The 18,178-nt window shown below is 47.4% G+C and overlaps 1 protein-coding gene and 1 long non-coding RNA gene across 2 annotated transcripts in view; both read right to left on the bottom strand.

The window, feature by feature from the left end:
• Positions 1-18,178, bottom strand: part of LOC308467841 — a 232,708-nt gene that overhangs the window by 96,676 nt on the left and 117,854 nt on the right. The window lies entirely within an intron of this gene.
• The window catches only part of LOC308467777 (steroidogenic factor 1-like), a 39,549-nt gene continuing 29,833 nt past the window's right edge, over positions 8,463-18,178 (bottom strand). Inside the window, exons 2-3 of the mRNA XM_080989478.1 lie at positions 17,803-17,950; positions 8,463-8,526 (exon numbers count right to left, since the gene is read on the bottom strand). Of these exons, the coding sequence (XP_080845604.1) occupies positions 8,489-8,526; positions 17,803-17,950 (186 nt within the window). The 3' untranslated portion in view covers positions 8,463-8,488. The remainder of the gene's footprint in view (positions 8,527-17,802; positions 17,951-18,178) is intronic.

The following is an 18,178-nucleotide window of genomic DNA, read 5'->3' as shown; positions in this document are numbered from 1 at the left end:
TCTCTCTCCTTTTGACTACATGCATCGAAGAAGCAACATTTGCTTAGCCAAAGATGCCCTCTTGGCTTCAAGCCAAGAGATGACAAAGGGACTGTCTTCTTATGAGATAGTTTCCAGGTATATGTTACTTTTCTAAGCTAAGTCTGCCTTCTGGAATCCTATTGTGAACAGAATGATATGTGAGTAAACTCTCTTTATACTTTTATAGAAGACTGTGTCGTGTCTTATCTTTTATGAGGGAATAAGGGGAAAATACCAGAACAGTTATTATAGAGGTTTTAGCGAGCCTGAGCAAATGCATCTGCTGCAAGTTTAAAAGGGAGAATATTACTCTGCTAAATTGTGAACTTGTTAACACATGTTGGAAAGGCTGTTATCAGACAATATATCCTCTCCTGCATCCCTGAGCGTTCCCACACATTAGAAAAGGTTCAGAAAAGGGCCGTCAGAATGACCAAGGGGAGGATGCAGCAACGGATGGAGGCTGCAGCACTGGGGACTTTTTGATTTGGAGAAAAGGTGAGTAATAGGCAGCGTGGCAGAAGTTTTGACTCCACAGAGTGGGAAGTGACGGCGGCAGGATGTTTGTGTCACTGTGTTCCATGAAGTGAGACTATTGTCCTTTGTTCTTTTTCTCTTTGCTGTTTGATGCTAGAGAGGGAGGGAGCCATGTTGCAGTGCTCCGTGTGTGTTTATACTGTATGTAAATAAAGTACAATGGTACCTTGGGTTACATACGCTTCAGGTTGCATACTCCGCTAACCCAGAAATAGTACCTCGGGTTAAGAACTTTGCTGGCCACGTGACCCGGAAGTGTCTCTGGACATTGCTGGCCCCCGGCCTCTTAAGTGAGATGGAACGGATGGAGGCTGCAGCACTGGGGACTTTTTGATTTGGAGAAAAGGTGAGTAAGAGGCAGCGTGGCAGAAGTGTATAAAATGATGGAAGGCACAGAGGAAAGAGAAAGTTTTTCGCCCTCTCTCAAAACAAGTGAACTCCAATGAAGCTGGAGTTTGCTGGCACTGAAGGACAGCAGCACTCCAGAGCCTCAGGCAAAGCACATTCCAAGCACTGCATGGAGATGCCACTCACTGAACCTGGGATTGAACCTGGAACCTCCTGCAGGTGAGGCAGGTGCTCTCCTGCAAAACTACAGCATTTCCCTTAAAAACAACAGTGAGATTTCAGTCCTCAGGGTTCTGAAGAAAGGGCTGGTTTAAATAGGGATGGAGGAAGCTGCTTCACTCACCCACCTAGATCAGTACTGTCTATTTCAAATCTGAAATTGCATCACGATGCAGTTTGTCTTGCCTGGATTTGGGAATGGCTAACGTTAAAAAACACCGACTTGCTGGATCTAGAAGGATTCAATAACAGATACGGCTGGCATGCCCATCTGGGATATGAGAAGGTCCACAAAGGGTTTTTGAACCACGTGATCAGGAAATTGCTTTACATGGTGTGGGCCAAATATAAGGACTTACTAGAACCAAAAACGCCATGGTGGCTGTCCCCGGCAGAAGCGTTCTCAGTTTAAAAAAACAGCATGAGAGAAGTAATTGGGCAACTTATAAAGACTTATTGGAAGAAAAAGAAAATAAGCTAAAATTAAAGAATTTTGAAGCAATTCGGACACATTTGAATGATTGGTTGCAGTATTTTCAGTTAAATGAAACATTCCAAAAGGACAAACAGAAAGGCTTTTCCACAGAAATTTCAAGATTTCCACGTACCTACGGGACCGCCTCTCCTGGTATGCACCATGGAGGACCTTAAGGTCCACAAATGACAATATTTTGGAGGTCCCAAGTCGCAAGGTGGTTAGATTGGTCTCAACTAGGGCCAGGGCCTTTTCAGTACTGGCCCCGACTTGGTGGAATGCTCTGTCACAAGAAACTAGGGCCCTGCGGGACTTGACATCTTTCCGTAGGGTCTGCAAGACAGAGTTGTTTTGCCTGGCCTTTGGTTTGGTCTCAGTCTGACCCTTACGTTTCCCTCCCCTTACGATTTTGATCTATGGGCTACTTTTAAAATGAGGCTGCATTTTAAATTGCATTTTAACCTGCATTTTAAATTGGCCGGTCGCCCCCCCCCCCCATTATGTTTTTATTGTAATTTTACTGGTGTTAGCTGCCCTGAGCCCGGCTCTGGCCAGGGAGGGTGGGGTACAAATATTTTTTTAAAAATTTTATTATTACTGTTTAATAAACACACACACACACACACACACACACACACACACATGGACTTCTGGGGGAGGCGCCTTCAGCAATGGCAGAATTCCTCTGACCGGGAGGAATCTGCTCCATGGAAATCTGGGTCTGGGTTTTTGGGGCTCCGGAGCGACGTGGGGTGAGCGGCGCGGTGCATCGAACCGTCTGCTTCTTCCACGGAGCAAAGCCGCATAGCTGTTGCCGGAGAGCGCTGACCTTTTCCTGTGGACAATTTGACTTTAAAGTAATTTCCGTGAGTAGAGCTGAAACGGAAGAATTGGATCTCTAAAAGTTTAATTTGGTATCGTGACGGGGAGGTTCAAAACAAGAAGTCCGCCTTCCCTTTTTGTAAATAGACTGAGGCAACGAAGTTGCAAGCTGGAGTCCTGGAAGGTCTTTTGTAAAAGATCAAATTTCCAACGGTAAAGAACATTAAACTGTTGAGCAGATTGATTTATTGCTCAGATAAGCGTCCGGCACGCTTCCCATCGCGCAGCTCTGGCCGGCCAGGTCTCTGCATTCCAAAGTCCACATTCCTGAGCAAAGCAGAGATCAACAGCGGCAAGAGAAAGACTGCAAAAAACTCCAGAGCATTCTTCAGTGTGCTTAAATAAAGTCCACTCAGGATCTTAGCAGCTAAAAGCAGTTTTATTTACAGCAGACTATCCATTATCTATCACAGCGAACAGCATCGTGAAAACACGTCCTCTCTCCTCAAAAGCGAAAGTAGAGAGAAAGAACAAAGGCTTGAGGCTCTCGGAAATGACGAACATCCCCCCTCCCAACAGTAGGCAGGGCGTACACTCTGAGCTGTTTAACCCTGTAAGCTCAGGTTCTCCTCACATAAACCCCCTCTTGGAGGCAGGAGAAGAGAGGGGGAAGTTGCGGATTGAGTATGCCTGCGGGAGAGAGCGAAGAGGCTTAAAACACCGCCGCTCTGACCCTGGAAACGGGCTGCTAGTAAGACTGATGGGGTTTTTTTTGTGGGTTTTTTTGGAATGTTCATTGACAGTGCTTAGAACGTTCATTGACAGCTAGGTAAATAAGAGAAATGCATTGTTTCTACTGTTTCCGGTGGTTTTTAAAAAAGGAGGAAAGTAACTGAAAATTGAAACTAACTTCGGATTATTGAAACTGTGTTTAAAAGAGGACATATTGACCGATACAAATACAACCTGTTTTCCCCTAGTGGAAGCTTTTGAAATTGGTTACTTTATAGGAGCTGGGCTAGGGGAATTTCCAGCTGCAAGATAAGAAAAGTGTGAGACTTTGGAATTGACCTTGAATCTCTTAAGTGTTATGGCAAACGGAAAGGAAAAAACAGACGGGATGTCGACAGAGGAGGCCTTAGTGGCTGCATTATTGAAAATAAACAATTCGCTGGAACAACTCCATAAGAAAACAGATGCGATAAATGTGAAATTGGATGTTGCAAATATTGAAACTGATTTAATTGTAGAAAGTTTAAATAATTTGGGACAAAAGGTGAATACCAATTCAGAAACCACCCAGAAACTGATACAGGAATCTACTTTGATACGGCAAACTTCAGATGAAGTCAGGAAAAAAACCCTTGCTGCTGAATCTAAAGTAATACAACTGGAGAGGAGAGTCCCATCCATACAAAGACAACTTGATGAACATAAGCTGGCATTCGTTACGATTGAACTTAAAGAAGAACGGATGAATTTGAGGACCAGAGCCCTATCTGAATTGGAAAAGGAAAGCCTGACAGAGTTTCAGGAGGTGACAGGACTAACATTGGTTGAGAAAGAGAGGTATTTGGGGGTTAGTATGACCGCCAAAAATGTGAATCTGCTTAAGGACAACTGTGAAGGATGTTGGATTGAAGAGAAGGGGGATTTGGAAATATGGACAAATCAGAAGTTGTTACTGTTGGGTCGAGTTATTGTGGTGGGGATGAGGGCTGCTGTGTTGCTGGGGATGTTGCTTTTGTTTCAAACATTGCAAGCTCTGGATGGGATGGAGGGTCTCAGGAGGTGGCAGAGGGATGCTCCTAGAGTTGTTTGGCAGGGCAGGAAGCCTCGAGTTAAGCTTAAGATATTGATGGATGCTAAAGAAGGAGGTGGACCTGCCCTGCCAGACCTTTAAACTTTGTTGTGAACCATCTGCCTTTTGCTGGTTGAGAGAATGGTTGCTTCTTGAAAACACTGAAGTGTTGGACAATGGCAGACGAAGTTGATGGACTATAGGGAATTAGCGGAAATGACTGGCAAGATCCGAGACCAGGGTGAAGAGTCGGTGGAAGAAGATTGGAAAAAGTTTAAAGACTATTTATAGAAATATTGTAAAATTAAGGAATGTTAGAAAAATGTTGGAATGAAATTACATGGCTTTAATAGAAATGTCATAAGGAATCAAGTATAAATAGATTAATAGAAAATTAAAGGAAAAGTATGGCAAGAATGTGTTAAGATAATTATAGAACAGAAAACAGAGTAAGATGGAAAGGAATTACTGAAACAAATAATAGAAGTGGAATACAAAAAGGGAGGTGTGAGGAAGTCGCTGGAAATAAGTGAATGAAATATAAGATATTGAAAATGTTTGAGATGTTTTTAAATTGTTTTTGTTTGTTTTTGCTTGATTTGTTAGTCTATGTAGCGTTTTTGTATTGTATTCGTATTGTTTTTTCTTTTTTTTCTTTTTATTTGTAGTGTTGTGTTGGAAATTTTGAAAAAGTAATAAATATCATTTAAAAAAAATAAAAATAAATAAACACACACACACAAACAAACGCTCTCTAACATGTACAGGTGCCTCCTTGACTGGGAGGTCAGGGAGGAAGAAGTAAAATCTGTCATGGTACAATGGGCCAGAGATTTTGGGCACAACATCCAGATGGAATCATGGGAGAGGTTGTGGAAGGAGGACCTAAAATTCACAGTGTGCTACGATTTGAAAGAGAATTTCATGAAGATGCTCTACAGATGGTACTTAACACCTGTAAAACTGCCCAAAATGTATAAATCTAGATCAAACATCTGTTGGAGATGCAAGGAGGCGGAAGGCACCATGATCCACGTGTGGTGGAACGGCAAAAATATCAGGGAATTTTGGGAAACAATCTACAATGAACTTAAAAAATTGTTTAAATGTTCCTTCCCAAAGAGGCCCGAAGCCTTCTTGCTAGACATAATGAGCAATGAAATCCCTAAACAGGTAAGGGAAATCTTTATGTATGCGGTAACAGCAGCTAGGATTCTAATTGCTAAGGTATGGAAAGGAGATTCTATTCCCTCAAAATTAGACTGGCAAAATAAAATGCTAGAATATGCAGAACTAGCAAGATTCTGAGACCATACAGATTTATTTAATAAAGAGTGGAATATCTACAGAGAATATTTAAACAAACATTGTAATAACATAAATTCTTTGGCAGGCCTGGATTGATTTCTGCATGAATTAAGAAATCATTACAGAATTAAAATAACAGAAGAACTTAGGAGAGAAAAAGTTAAGTGCGCAGTGTAATGAAATTTAGGAACCACAGTGGGGGGACCGGAAGTTACATTAGAATTAGCGATGGATGAACTTAATCTTTTCTTTTTCGGTATGTACGTATGGTGTAGGGAGTGTTAATTACTGGATTGCCCTTTGTGGCTTGATGCATCTTGTTTTGTATTTGTTTTGTAATGTTATGTTTTTAAAATTAATAAAGCATGGGGGGGTTCTTAAAAAAAGGATCAGTACTGTCTACACGTACTGGCAGCCATGGCTCTCCACAGCAGGAGATATTTAGCCCCCTCCCAGGCCTACCTACCTGGAGATGCTGCTGAGGATTGAACCCAGGACCTCCTGCACGCAAAGCGGAAGCTCTTCCACTGAGCTATTGCCCTCCCCCGGGAGCCTTTTTGCAAATCTGCTTTTCCTCGAGATCCCTTCCTAAAACCTTCTCTGGAGAAGTGGCTGTTAGAATTCCTGATCTATGATTGCAGTCATGGGATTGTTTATCACATGACGGTATATGTTTTGACTCCACAGAGTGGGAAGTGACGGTGGCAGGATGTTTGTGTCACTGTGTTCCATGAAGTGGGACTATTGTCCTTTGTTCTTTTTCTCTTTGCTGTCTGATGCTAGAGAGGGAGGGAGCCATGTTGCAGTGCTCCGTGTGTGTTTATACTGTATGCAAATAAAGTACAGTGGTACCTCGGGTTACATACGCTTCAGGTTGCATACTCCGCTAACCCAGAAATATTACCTCGGGTTAAGAACTTTGCTTCAGGATGAGAACAGAAATCGTGCTCTGGCAGCACGGCGGCAGCAGGAGGCCCCATTAGCTAAAGTGGTGCTTCAGGTTAAGAACAGTTTCAGGTTAAGAACGGACCTCCAGAACAAATTAAGTACTTAACCCAAGGTACCACTGTAGATTAGCCAAAATGCTGAGTTCCTGAGGTCTGCAAAGACTCTGCGGATCCCTAAGTGTGCCGATGTCAGTTGGCATCGGCCGCTGTGATGTTCGGGCTGAAGAAAGCTTATGAAGCTCCCGAACAAAAGACCAGGAGGGGGAGAACATGCCAGTCAGGCATGTGTCTCTGCCAGGGTCCTACTCGAGTGTAGGCTGAACTCCTGACAGTGGCAAGCTCTCATTTTGTAGACTCTCAAGGCATCCAGCAGCAATGTTGGAGATGGGGGCACCATGAGGGGCAGCCCTCCTTCAGGGCCCAGATTCGCTGTCAAAAGGCCCTCAAGTGTCCGCCAATGTCTCAAGAGACATCTCCTTCCCCCAGGGGTCTTGCAGACAACTGTGGACAGCCTGGCTTCAGTGGCACCTCACCCTAAGGCTTGCACACAGTTCCCAGGGGATACAACCGAGCCTAACCACCTGTAACTGAAAACAACAACAACATATTGCTTCCTGCTGCATCCCACCTGGGTAGAATTTTAGGCTGCAGGGTCCTTGGGGCAGGGACCTGCCCTTGTGTCCTCTGTAAAGCAGTTCTGGAAGGCCTGGTGCCCTCCAAACATTGCTGGACACACCGCTCCCATAGTCCCTGACCAGGCTGGCCACGGCTGATGGCAGTTAGAGGACTGCATGGCTCCCATCCCTATAAAAACACTCAGGACATGCTTCTCTCAGCCGTGCCAAGTTCTGGATCCAGCCCAACTAAAGGCCAACAAGGCCTTCCCAAAAGGTTGTGGTCCAACGACATCTGGGGACCCACAGGTGGAGAACCGGCTGGAAAGAGCAGGAGGGGAGAGGGCACTCTCTGGCGCTTGGGCCCTGCTTGTGGGTTTCCCATAATGGGCATCTCACTGGCCACTGCGAGAACAGAACGCAGGGCGGGGAGGGCCACTGGTCCCATCCTGCCTCAGGGCTCTTTTGACATTCCCCTGACCTGGGCCTTGTGCTTAGCAGTTGAAGTGCTGACTGCCCCCTTTCATTTCTGAGTCACTGCTGGGATAATCAGGCACGCAATTATGGAATCTCTTCATCTGCATAACATTACAGTCATACCTCTTGTTACATTTGGTTCAGGTTACGTTCTTTCAGGATACGTACCGCGGCGACCAGGAAATAACGGAATGGGTTACTTCCGCGTTTTGCCGCTCGTGCATGCGCATGCGCAGACACTCAAAATGACGTCACGCGCATACGCATACGTGGCGACCTGCGCACTCGCAGACACAGGTTGTATTCTGCTCAGGTTGTGAACGGGGCTCCGGAACGGATCCCATTTGCAACCAGAGGTACCACTGTATTGTGATTTTCATTTTCAGGAGAAAGGGGGGGGGGACACGCAGTCCTCACACTCACACACCCTAGAAGTTACGCTGCTAAAGCCTTCTCTTCCCTACCACCCCCCCACACACACACTTTGAGTGTGAGGAGAATCAGAACTTACAGGGTTAAACAGTTCTGTGTGACGTCTCACATTCTGAGGCGTAGTTTGGTTCACATACGGGAATCTTTCTTTGTGTGTGAGTTTCCTTTCGTTTTTGGCTGAGAGGCGAGAAGGATGTCTGCTCTCTCGCCGGGACTGATTTATGATGTTTTTCTTCTCATTAAAGCCTGTTAGAGATTAGCAAGAAGCCTGCATTCAGTTTGATTTATTATCCACACACAAGGCAACATTTTCTACCACTGCTAAAGAACTCTGCTAAGAGCTTCAAAGAGCTCACGTTTTCTATCGGCACGAGCGTCCAAAGGCACAGGGGAAGTGTGCCGGGCGCCATCTTATCTCACATTGAGGTGGCACAAAAAAAGAGGGTTCGTCTTGATCAACTCACCTGGTTTGGAGAAGAAACCCTATTCACGATTTAATTGAATATTTGAATAATCTTTTCATTCCTGTAAGGCATAAAGAATGTTGTCCAAATAACATTGACACACTCCACTGAGAGAGAGCGGCCACAAAGACTCCGTCCTGCGACAAAAGCTGCCTCACACACAGGCAGAGCTGCCGGGACCATTTCTATGCCCTTAAGAGTTCTTTGCATTCAGTGCCGCTTTTGTCTGCTGAAGGCGTCAGATAAATTGCAATCGCTTAAGGGAATGCAGGCGCACAAAAGCCGCTCTTGCTCCATGTTAAATAGTGGGGAAGATGGATGAAGGACACAGCTCTGTTAGATTCTCAGCTCTTTATTACAGCAGTTAGAACTGCTCCTGACTGCAGCCTAGCTGGCTGCTTTATATAATATTAAGTAATTTGTAACAGTAACAACTCCCAACTAGCTAACCAGTCAGTGAGCGACAGTTCTCAGTCCTTCATTTGCATACTGGTGGCCCTGAGTGAGAACTGCAGTCATACCTCGGGTTACAGATGCTTCAGGTTGTGTTTTTTGGGGTTGCGGACCGCCGAAACCCGGAAGTACCGGAACGGGTTATTTCCGGGTTTCGCCGCTCATGCATGCAGAGACGCTCAAAATGACGTCACGCGCATGTGCAGAAGCGGCGAATTGCGACCCACGCGTGTGCAGACACGCAGGCGCAGGTTGCGTTCTGCTCATGTTGCGAACGGGGCTCCGGAACGGGTCATACACCCGGCAGAGCGGGGCCACCAAAGTGGAGTTAGGCAATGCAGGGTACAATCCTAGGGGTATGGATCCTTCGGGTTTATTTGTCTCTTTATGTTTAGCTGCCCTGTCCCATGCGGTTCTTAAAGCCTTCTGCTTCTTCTGCCAATCCTCATCCTTGCACTCTGCTGCCCTCAGAACCCAAGGAGCTACATCCACTTTTGTGTTATATGGTTTGATATACTGAAATAACCTTTCGGATTGCTTGTTTGTCCACTTCGCCTCCTTATCTAAGTTCTTTCTGAATTCATCACACTCAACATCACCTTCCTCCTCGCTTTCCTCCTCATCCTCTTTTCTTGGGGGTTGGGGAGAGGTAGCGGAATCCTTATTTGGATCCTCAGCCTGGGCACGGGGCGAAGGACCAGTCCCCGCAACCCCATCCGCTCCCAGATCTGGCAACCCTGGTGCAGTTGGTGCGTAGGGTGGAGGGGGCCAAATTACTCCACCCTCCTCTTCTTCTGGGGCTGGCAGGACCAGCGGCAGCAGCGGCTTTATTGCTGGTTGTACTACTTGCTTCTGTACTGAGCACAACTTGGCTTGGGAGGGTATATTTCTAATATAGGGAATTTGATCTGCCTGGACAATGAGGATGTTGCGCCATAGGGGGTCGACTAGATTTTCATCAAAGGTCCCTTCACTGGGCCACCCAGTCCCTTGGGACAGCCAGTCAACTTCACATAGGGTTCAGAGTCTTTCTTTCTTCAATTTAAACCCCCAATCATCTCCCTTTGTGGCGTCCTTCCAATTGTCCAGAAAGCACTGCAAGGGGGTCGATTTACTGCTCCCCCCCATGACTCGGGACACTCTGTTCACCTAATGTGGTTTCTCACTCAGTCACCTTTCTCCGCGTCCTGTCAGTGGCCTGGACGGACTCGCTGTTGGGATACTGCCAGGGAGACATAGGCCATCATGGTTTCACGTCGCCTCCGGATGATCCATCGATCTCCCGTAGATACAGTATCAGTCAATTAGCGACACGAAGCCTCGGAAATAGCTTGCCACATTCCAGAGCGCGTGCACGCTCTATCAGCAGAGTTCGTACAGCGAAAGACGCACTCAGGAGAGCATATTTACAACTTTTATTCAGCGTTGATCAGAACAAAGAAAAAAAAACATGACTGCCTGCTTCGATGTCTCAGGCACAGAGAGAAAACGAAAGCATATACAAAAGCATAAACTTCCTGTGAACAGGAAATACGCAGGCTGTGACACAACAACCTGCTCCCTTTTTAAGGTGGAACGGAAATATCCTAACATCCTCCCCCTTTCCGTGTAACCTGTAGTACCTGTGGTTCAACCCAATTGCAACCTCTGTACATAAAACTTAAGTTGTTCTCTGTTAACAACCTTAGACCAACAGGAATTTCATTTCCTGCCATGTAGGACCCCTGAATGAGTCCTTTCTGAATACACTCTCTTGCACGATGTAGCTTAATCTGCAAGTACTTGGTTCTTTGCTTGCAACTCTCTGAGTTCAGCAAAGCCAAACAAGATCTATTGTCTTGATACACTTGTATAGGACATTTCACAGAAACTCTGATGTCCTTAAACAGGTGCATCAATCATTCACAATCCATGAGTGAAAATGACAGAGCATTGAGTTCTGCTTCACAGGAACTTAGGCTTACTGTCATCTGCTTTTTGCACAACCAGTCAAACAGACAATGGTTGTACATGTAGCATACTCCAGAAGTGCTTGTACCATCCGTGGTGTCACTTCCAAAACTAGCATCTGCAAAGATTTCAAGACCTCCAGTCTTCTGACTGGTGAACCTCAGCCTGTAGTGCAAAGTCCCTTTCAAATAGAGGGTTATGCGCTTCAGAGCTTTCCAATTCTGAACAGTAGGATTGTTGGCATGTCTGCTGTGCAGGTTAGTGCTTACAGCTATGTCAGGTCTTGAACATCTAGCAATGAAATTCAACTTGCCTAGAACGCATCTGTATAGCGTTGTGTCAGAAAATGCTTCAGCAGTACTGTCTACCTGGTAACCTGTCACCATCGGTGTGTCTGCTGGGTTTGCATCAACCAAATTCAACCTGGCTAATACATCAGCAATTTTCTGTGTTTGGTGTACCAGAAAATTACCTGTTTGGTCCTTCTCCACCTGCAAAGAAAGATAGTTGGATACCTCACCAAGATCCTTCATGTCAAAGTGCTCCTTCAGCTGAGCTAGGGTGCTTTGGTACAAAGCCTGATTCTTCCAAAACATCAGAAGATCATCAACAAAACATAAACAATACAGTTTGTTTTGCCCCTCCTCCTTGACAAACACACATGGATCAGCTTTGCCCTGGTGAAAACCTAGAGAAAGCAACGTCTCAGTGAGTTTTGTGTTCCAACACCTGGCACTCTGCTTGAGACCATATAAGGATTTCCGCAGTTTACAGACCATTCCCTTCTGTATCTGCATTCCATCAGGTGGAAGCATAAACAGCTCCTCCCCCAAAACCCCGTACAAAAAAGCTGTATTAATGCCGTGATGGGAAACGTGCAGTTTCTCCTCTGCAGCAATCTTGAGCATCAACCGAATGCTCTCATACTTGACAGTGGGTGAGTAGGTCTTGTGGTAATCCTGTCCTGGTACCTGTGAAAAACCTCTGGCAACCAATCTGGCTTTGTGTCTGACAACCTTGCCATTCTGGTCTGTCTTGGCCGTGAAGACCCATTTGCTGCCAACCAGTCTCATTCCTGGGGCTACCGGTACCAGCTCCCAAGTTTGGTTCCTATTCAAGGAATCAACTTCAGCCTTCATGACATTAAGCCAAGGCTCAGCATCTTTAGAGGTTAACTCCTGAACCTCTTTGAAGCTTGAAGGTTCCCATACCTTCTCTGAGCTACTAAGAACAGCAGTTGCCGTCTTAGCAAACTCATCAGCAAATCTCTTTGGAGGTCTGCCTTTGGTCGCCCTTTCAGATCTGCGTACTATACGCAAGTCTTCTTCACTCATCTCCTCCTTCTTAGGAGAAAAGTGACCAATGGCGAACAGTGGTTCTTCCAGTTCATTGTCAGACGCATCAGATGGTCTGACTGAGGCCTTTGCGCTCTTGTAGTCTGCTGTGTCATCACTGTCGCTGACATCAGCAGCAGCACCGCCCACTGAGCTGGAATCTGAACTCTGATCATCATCATCCTCAGCTTCCTCTTCTACCTCAACATTATCTGCTTTTTTCACATCACCTTCATCTTCCTCTGGATAACTCTGGAAAATTCCCACATTTTCCCCCCACTTAGGATTGTACTCTACACTCTTTGTGAACTTAATGGACTTAGAGTCAGTCATCCATACCTTGTATGAACCTTTTTCGTACCCCATGAACAAACCATGTGCCCCACGCTTCCCAAGCTTGTTGCTCTGGGGGGGGGGGTGTACCCACATGTCAGAACCAAAGATTCTCATGTGATTGACGTAAGGTTTCTTACCAAGCATCTTCTCATAGGGAGTACAACCAATAGGTGACGACAGTCTCCTGTTATAGGAATAAACGAACGTGGACAAAGCCTCCCCCCAATACTTCTCAGGGAGATTGGCATCATGCAACAAGGTTTTTAGGCCTTGAAGCAAAGTTTGGTTTGCTCGCTCAGCAAGTCCATTCATCCATGGCGACCTAGGCACTGAGAGGTCATGCTGGATTCCCTTCTCAGTCAGGAAAGCTTCAAACTGCTGAGAAGTGAATTCCCCGCCTCGATCAGTAAACAAACAGCCGATACGTTTACTGTGAGCATTCTCCAACCAAGCACAGAATGCCTTGAACCTAGGAAACGCTTGCGATTTCTGCTCGAGCATAAACACATGAATGTACCTGGAAAAAGAATCAATTAGAACCATGAAGTACCTTGCTCCACCCAAAGAGGGCGCAAGTGGACCAACCAGGTCTGCGTGGACTAGCTGGTAGGGTTTGGAAGCCTGCCTGCTAGACTCCTTGCCTTTTGGAGCAACCTTCACCTTGTTCTCTGCACAAGATACACATTTCATGTGAAACTTACAGGGCTTGATGTTCAAACCCTGAACCAATCCAGGCATCTTGGCCAGTGCCTGCCAAGACATGTGACCAAATTTTCTGTGTGCCTTGTGAATACATCCTGCATGAAGAACTTTGTTAGTTTGTGCAACACAACAAGAATCAACATTAGACAAAGCAACAGCATTGTCATCATAAGTTATATATACAGAACAAACCATCTATAAACTTTGCATGCAAAATGTCCTCTTTGCCTTTCCTGATGACACAGACGCTCCTCTTGAAGGAAATCTCAAAGCCACGCCCAGTCAGCTGTGGGACACTGAGCAAATTGTCTGCAGAATCTGGAACATAAAGTACATCTTTGATGGTTGTGTGCAGACTTGCCAGTTTCACAGTCCCGACTCCTGCGATCCGCAACGTCTTTCCATCAGCCTGGTGGATCTCTCCATCTTGAGGTGTGAAGGAGATAAACAGATGCTTATCTTTTGCCAGATGGCGGGTGCATCCCGAATCTACAACAAATCTGGCTTTGGCCTTTGGAGCAGCTTTTCCAGCAAGCAAAACCTTGTCTTCCACCGGCTTTGGCTGCTGCTTGCCCCCCTGCTCCTGGCCATCAGACTTGCCTTTAGCCTTTGGTGAAGCTGTGCCAGCAAACAAAGCCTTGTTTTTCCCTGGCTTGGGCTTTTCACCCCCCTTCTGCATTGGGCCATCTGCAGGGTTCTGTCTCTGTTTACTTCTGGCCTTCCGGCCTCTGCAGAGACGATGACCTTGGTTCTCATGAGAAACAGAGCTCTCAGCTGCCGACTCCTTGGCTCCCCCTGGAGGCTGGAATGCTGCCTGGGATGACATCACAGTCAGCTCCCCCTGCAGCCTGCAACCGGTGCCCTCGGCATCCCTGCATTCACTCTCATTCTGGGAAACAGCCAGGACCTCCGATGCAGTCAAACTCTGGGCTGGGATGACCGGCAGATGGGCTACCTTCAAAGCATTCCACATCTGACACGCTGTCTTATTGCCAGACAGTGTGGCAATTTCCTCCAGAGAGACGGACAAGACTATTACGTCTATGGCCCTTGAATCTTGGGCCTTCCATCTATCTGTCAGAGGAACTGGAGGGGCTTCACACACAGTATGCCACACTCCAAACTGTCGCAGCAAACTCTCACACCACACAGCCCAGGTCACATAATTGTGCCGATTTAACTTTGGGCACTCAGTGCCATCATCTGAGGCTTGTAAAAACTCCATTCCAGGCTTTTACTTGGGCCGTGAGCCTGTATGCCTTCAAAAACTTCTTATCTCGGCAGCTCATAAATCACGAAGCCTCTGGCGCGGCTCCCAGGCCAATGAATCTGCTGGAGTTCAAAGAGGCTGCTGCGGCAACAGAAAAGTCTTACTTTTCTCCACATACCTCACAGTCTCTCGCAGTCTTACTCTCCTGTAAGTGCCGTGAATCTGGGCCCGAAACCTGTTGTTGGGATACTGCCAGGGAGACATAGGCCATCATGGTTCCACGTCGCCTCCGGATGATCCATCGATCTCCCGTAGATACAGTATCAGTCAATTAGCGACACGAAGCCTCAGAAATAGCTTGCCACATTCCAGAGCTCGTGCACGCTCTATCAGGAGAGTTCGTACAGCGAAAGACGCACTCAGGAGAGCATATTTACAACTTTTATTCAGCGTTGATCAGAACAAAGAAAAAAAACATGATTGCCTGCTTCGATGTCTCAGGCACAGAGAGAAAACGAAAGCATATACAAAAGCATAAACTTCCTGTGAACAGGAAATACGCAGGCTGTGACACAACAACCTGCTCCCTTTTTAAGGTGGAACGGAAATATCCTAACACTCGCGTTGTCAGAAACCGCACCTCAAGGACCACATGCCGCTTCGCCAGTGGCTCTGAGCCCCAGCGTCTCATTCACTCAAACATTCGCTGGAGTGTCCCCATACACCCATTCACCTCCCCATCCCCTTTTACCAAAACCGGCGGCACTCTACTGCTCCTACCAGAACCGGCGGCACTCTACTGCTCCTACTGGTTGGGGTTGATCAGGCCCCTTAGCTCCCACAAATTCCCTGTGGAGCTTACCTTTCCTCTGGGTACCCTCTTCCCGCGTGGCCGCTCTCTTTCTCTTGCTGCCGCAGCGTCTCCACTCAAGAACGGGGTGGTCGGTTCCTCCTACAAACTGGTAGGTTGCGTGCTGGAGCCGCCAACGCCGAACCGAGCTGTTCGCCTTGCGGTGACGCCTCGGACATTTGTCCCTCGTCCTCGGGGAATGCGAATTCCCGGCCAATGCACCAGGAAATGTAGCCTTTCCATAAATATAAATATTGATTATTGCCTCATAGGAATAGAGAGTGAATTGAATGGGGGGGGAGAGAGAGGTGGAAAGAAGAGCTAATTTGTCCATGGCTAGGGGGCACAATCTGGACGGTTCTGCCAGGGGCGCAAGATCACCTAGCTATAGCTCTGGCAGGACAGAAAAGTGTTCATGTGCTCAAGCCCTGCTTGTGGGTTTTCCACAGGGGCACCTGGCTGGCCAATGTGGGAACAGGAGGCTGGACTAGGTGGGCCACTGGCCTCATCCAGCCTCACGGCTCGATTTATGCAAAATAAAGAGGCTTGATTTGCATTCAGGTTGCACAATTCAGGTACAGAATCCTGGGCAGGTTTTAGGCATGAAATGGGCAAACACAGCATTTGCCAAAAGGAGGAAACTTTTCTGAACCTTTTTTCTCAAAGGAGCCTGGACAACAGTTTTGGCAAACGTCAGGAAGGGTACTGCTGCTGGTGTCATTTTCCTCAGAGAACTGCAGCGCTGAGCACTTCCACAGAACAGGCAGAAGCTCTGCATTCCAGTTGCTGGGTTCAGTTGCCAAATGGCATTCTATGGGTAGAGGCTGGGATAAAACCGCAAGCCTGAGACCCCAAAGAGCAGCAACTTTTGCCACGCAGTGTAGGCAACGCTGGGCCGGACAGACCAAGAGCCTGAGACTTCAGCACTAACAAAGCAGCTTCCCAGTGCAGAAAAGGTCACTGCTTGACCCCTGCCGCCCCAGGGCTGGTGTGCAACCTTGCAGGCCTAGCAGATGCAGCCAATACCACCCTCAACTACTGCTGGTGCAACTATTTGTAGGAGAGGTTGTGGGGGGCGAGGTGTCGCTCATACCCACACAGACGGCCCTGCTCCACTGCCATGCGCAGGAGGGGAGGAGGCTAGGCTGCCTGAACTGGTGCAAATCAACTTCTGAGCAGAAAGAAGGGGTCTTTGGGGGCGGGGATCAGAAGCAGGTACCAGACAAGCCAAACCTGGCTCCTCTGCAGACTGCACTCCCACATTTCCCTGCATATATTGTGTCAAGGTCAGATGTTGTGCACAGTTCCTCTGGGCAATAGGCAGGGCTGGAATCTCCTGCAATCTCCAGTGTGGCTGACCACATCCGAGGCTGTCCTTGAATTCCTCTGGACACAAACACAGATGAACAGGAACTGCCCCTCAGCCCCTCAGCTCTCAACAACATGCTCAAGGAGACCACCAACATCCATGTTTTGGAAAGGCCTGTCCAGCAATGTTCCAGATTACCAGCTGCTGGTGTAGCCATTCAGACCTTTCCCATTGGTTGGGTGTGCGTTGCTCCCGGGAGGGAGGAAGGAGTCAATAGACACCGAGGGTTGGTTCAGAGAAAGAGTTTATTTCTGCTTTCCGGATAGCAGAAAGGCACTGCGTGATCAGTCACAGCGAGCACACTTAAAGAGCAGTTACATACAGCTTATATACCCTTCAGGTCCCCTTTCCCCCTCCCCAGGAGTCCACCCTCATGAGTTTGTACACGTAAGTTTACATCCTTGAGCATGAACAGATATTCCTGTTCCTGTACTCTTATCTTGGGGTAAGAAGGTCACCCAACTATAGGAGTACTCCTGGAGCCATCCCCGGGCGCGGGGGCTGACAGGCCTGTCTTGCAAGGTCTGTGCGTCAGCGTGGTCAGGATATAAGTCCCAGAGCCATCGCGTCTTCACTCGGAACTGACAAGGCCATCCATTAAGCCTTCATGGACTTATAAAGGAGAAGGCTTTGTTTACACAGCTGGGTTTGTGTTATACAGCTCAAGCTAATGGGTTATACAGCTCAAGCTAATGGATTTTAGCTAATGAATCCTTGAAGAAGGAATTGGGGGATTTTGGGGCCCGGTTTGGGTGGCTGCACAGTCAGGTTTGGGTAACTTGTTCCATCACTGGAAGCCACAAGAGGGGGGTGGGGCTCATTGCTTATGTCCTGCTTGCCTGGGCGGCTGGTTAGCCACTATGAGAACAAGAGGCTGGAATAGATGGACCTGGTCCAGCAGCCAGGCTCTTATCACGTCCTTCTGGCAGTAGGGAGAAGGCAAAGACTATGGGGGCTCTGCTTCCAGCCCCACCCGCCAGGCAGACGAACCTATAAGCAAAGCAAGTCTCCTCCAAACACCTCATGTGGTTGAGATCTCAGGGGGGGGGGCTGAAGCACAAAGCTCTCCATGGCAGCCCCTGTTTGCTCTTCCCAGGTGTCTCGCTGCCCCATCCACACCCCTTGGCACTTACCAAGGCTGAAGAGGATGAGGAACTTCAAGCAGACAAACTCCTGCCTGTCCACCTGGAGAGAATGGAAGTGAAGCACCAGTTCCTGCGCTCTCAGCACCAAGTTGTTCAGGATGGATCCCGCCTGCATGGCAACGGTCGACATGTCCACCTGGAAGAAAGGGGAGGTGGACAGGGCTCAGGACCCCCAAGAAGTACCATCTTGTCAGGGGAACAAGGAGGTTCAAGAGCTGGGCGGTGGGGGACAACCTCCATCAGAAAGACTTTTGAGCAATCAGCTGTTAAGGCTTTAAAGCAGTTAATGGACTCAGTTGTTGCCTAAATTACAATAAATATGGTTATATCTGGGTGCTGGCTTTACACAGAAGGATAAGCAATA

This window comes from Podarcis pityusensis (genome assembly GCF_964106645.2).
Source record: "Podarcis pityusensis genome assembly, chromosome: W".
In the NCBI taxonomy this organism is placed as follows: domain Eukaryota; kingdom Metazoa; phylum Chordata; class Lepidosauria; order Squamata; family Lacertidae; genus Podarcis; species Podarcis pityusensis.
Note: the sequence above shows the minus strand (reverse complement) of the source record. Positions and strands in the feature narration are given on the sequence as shown.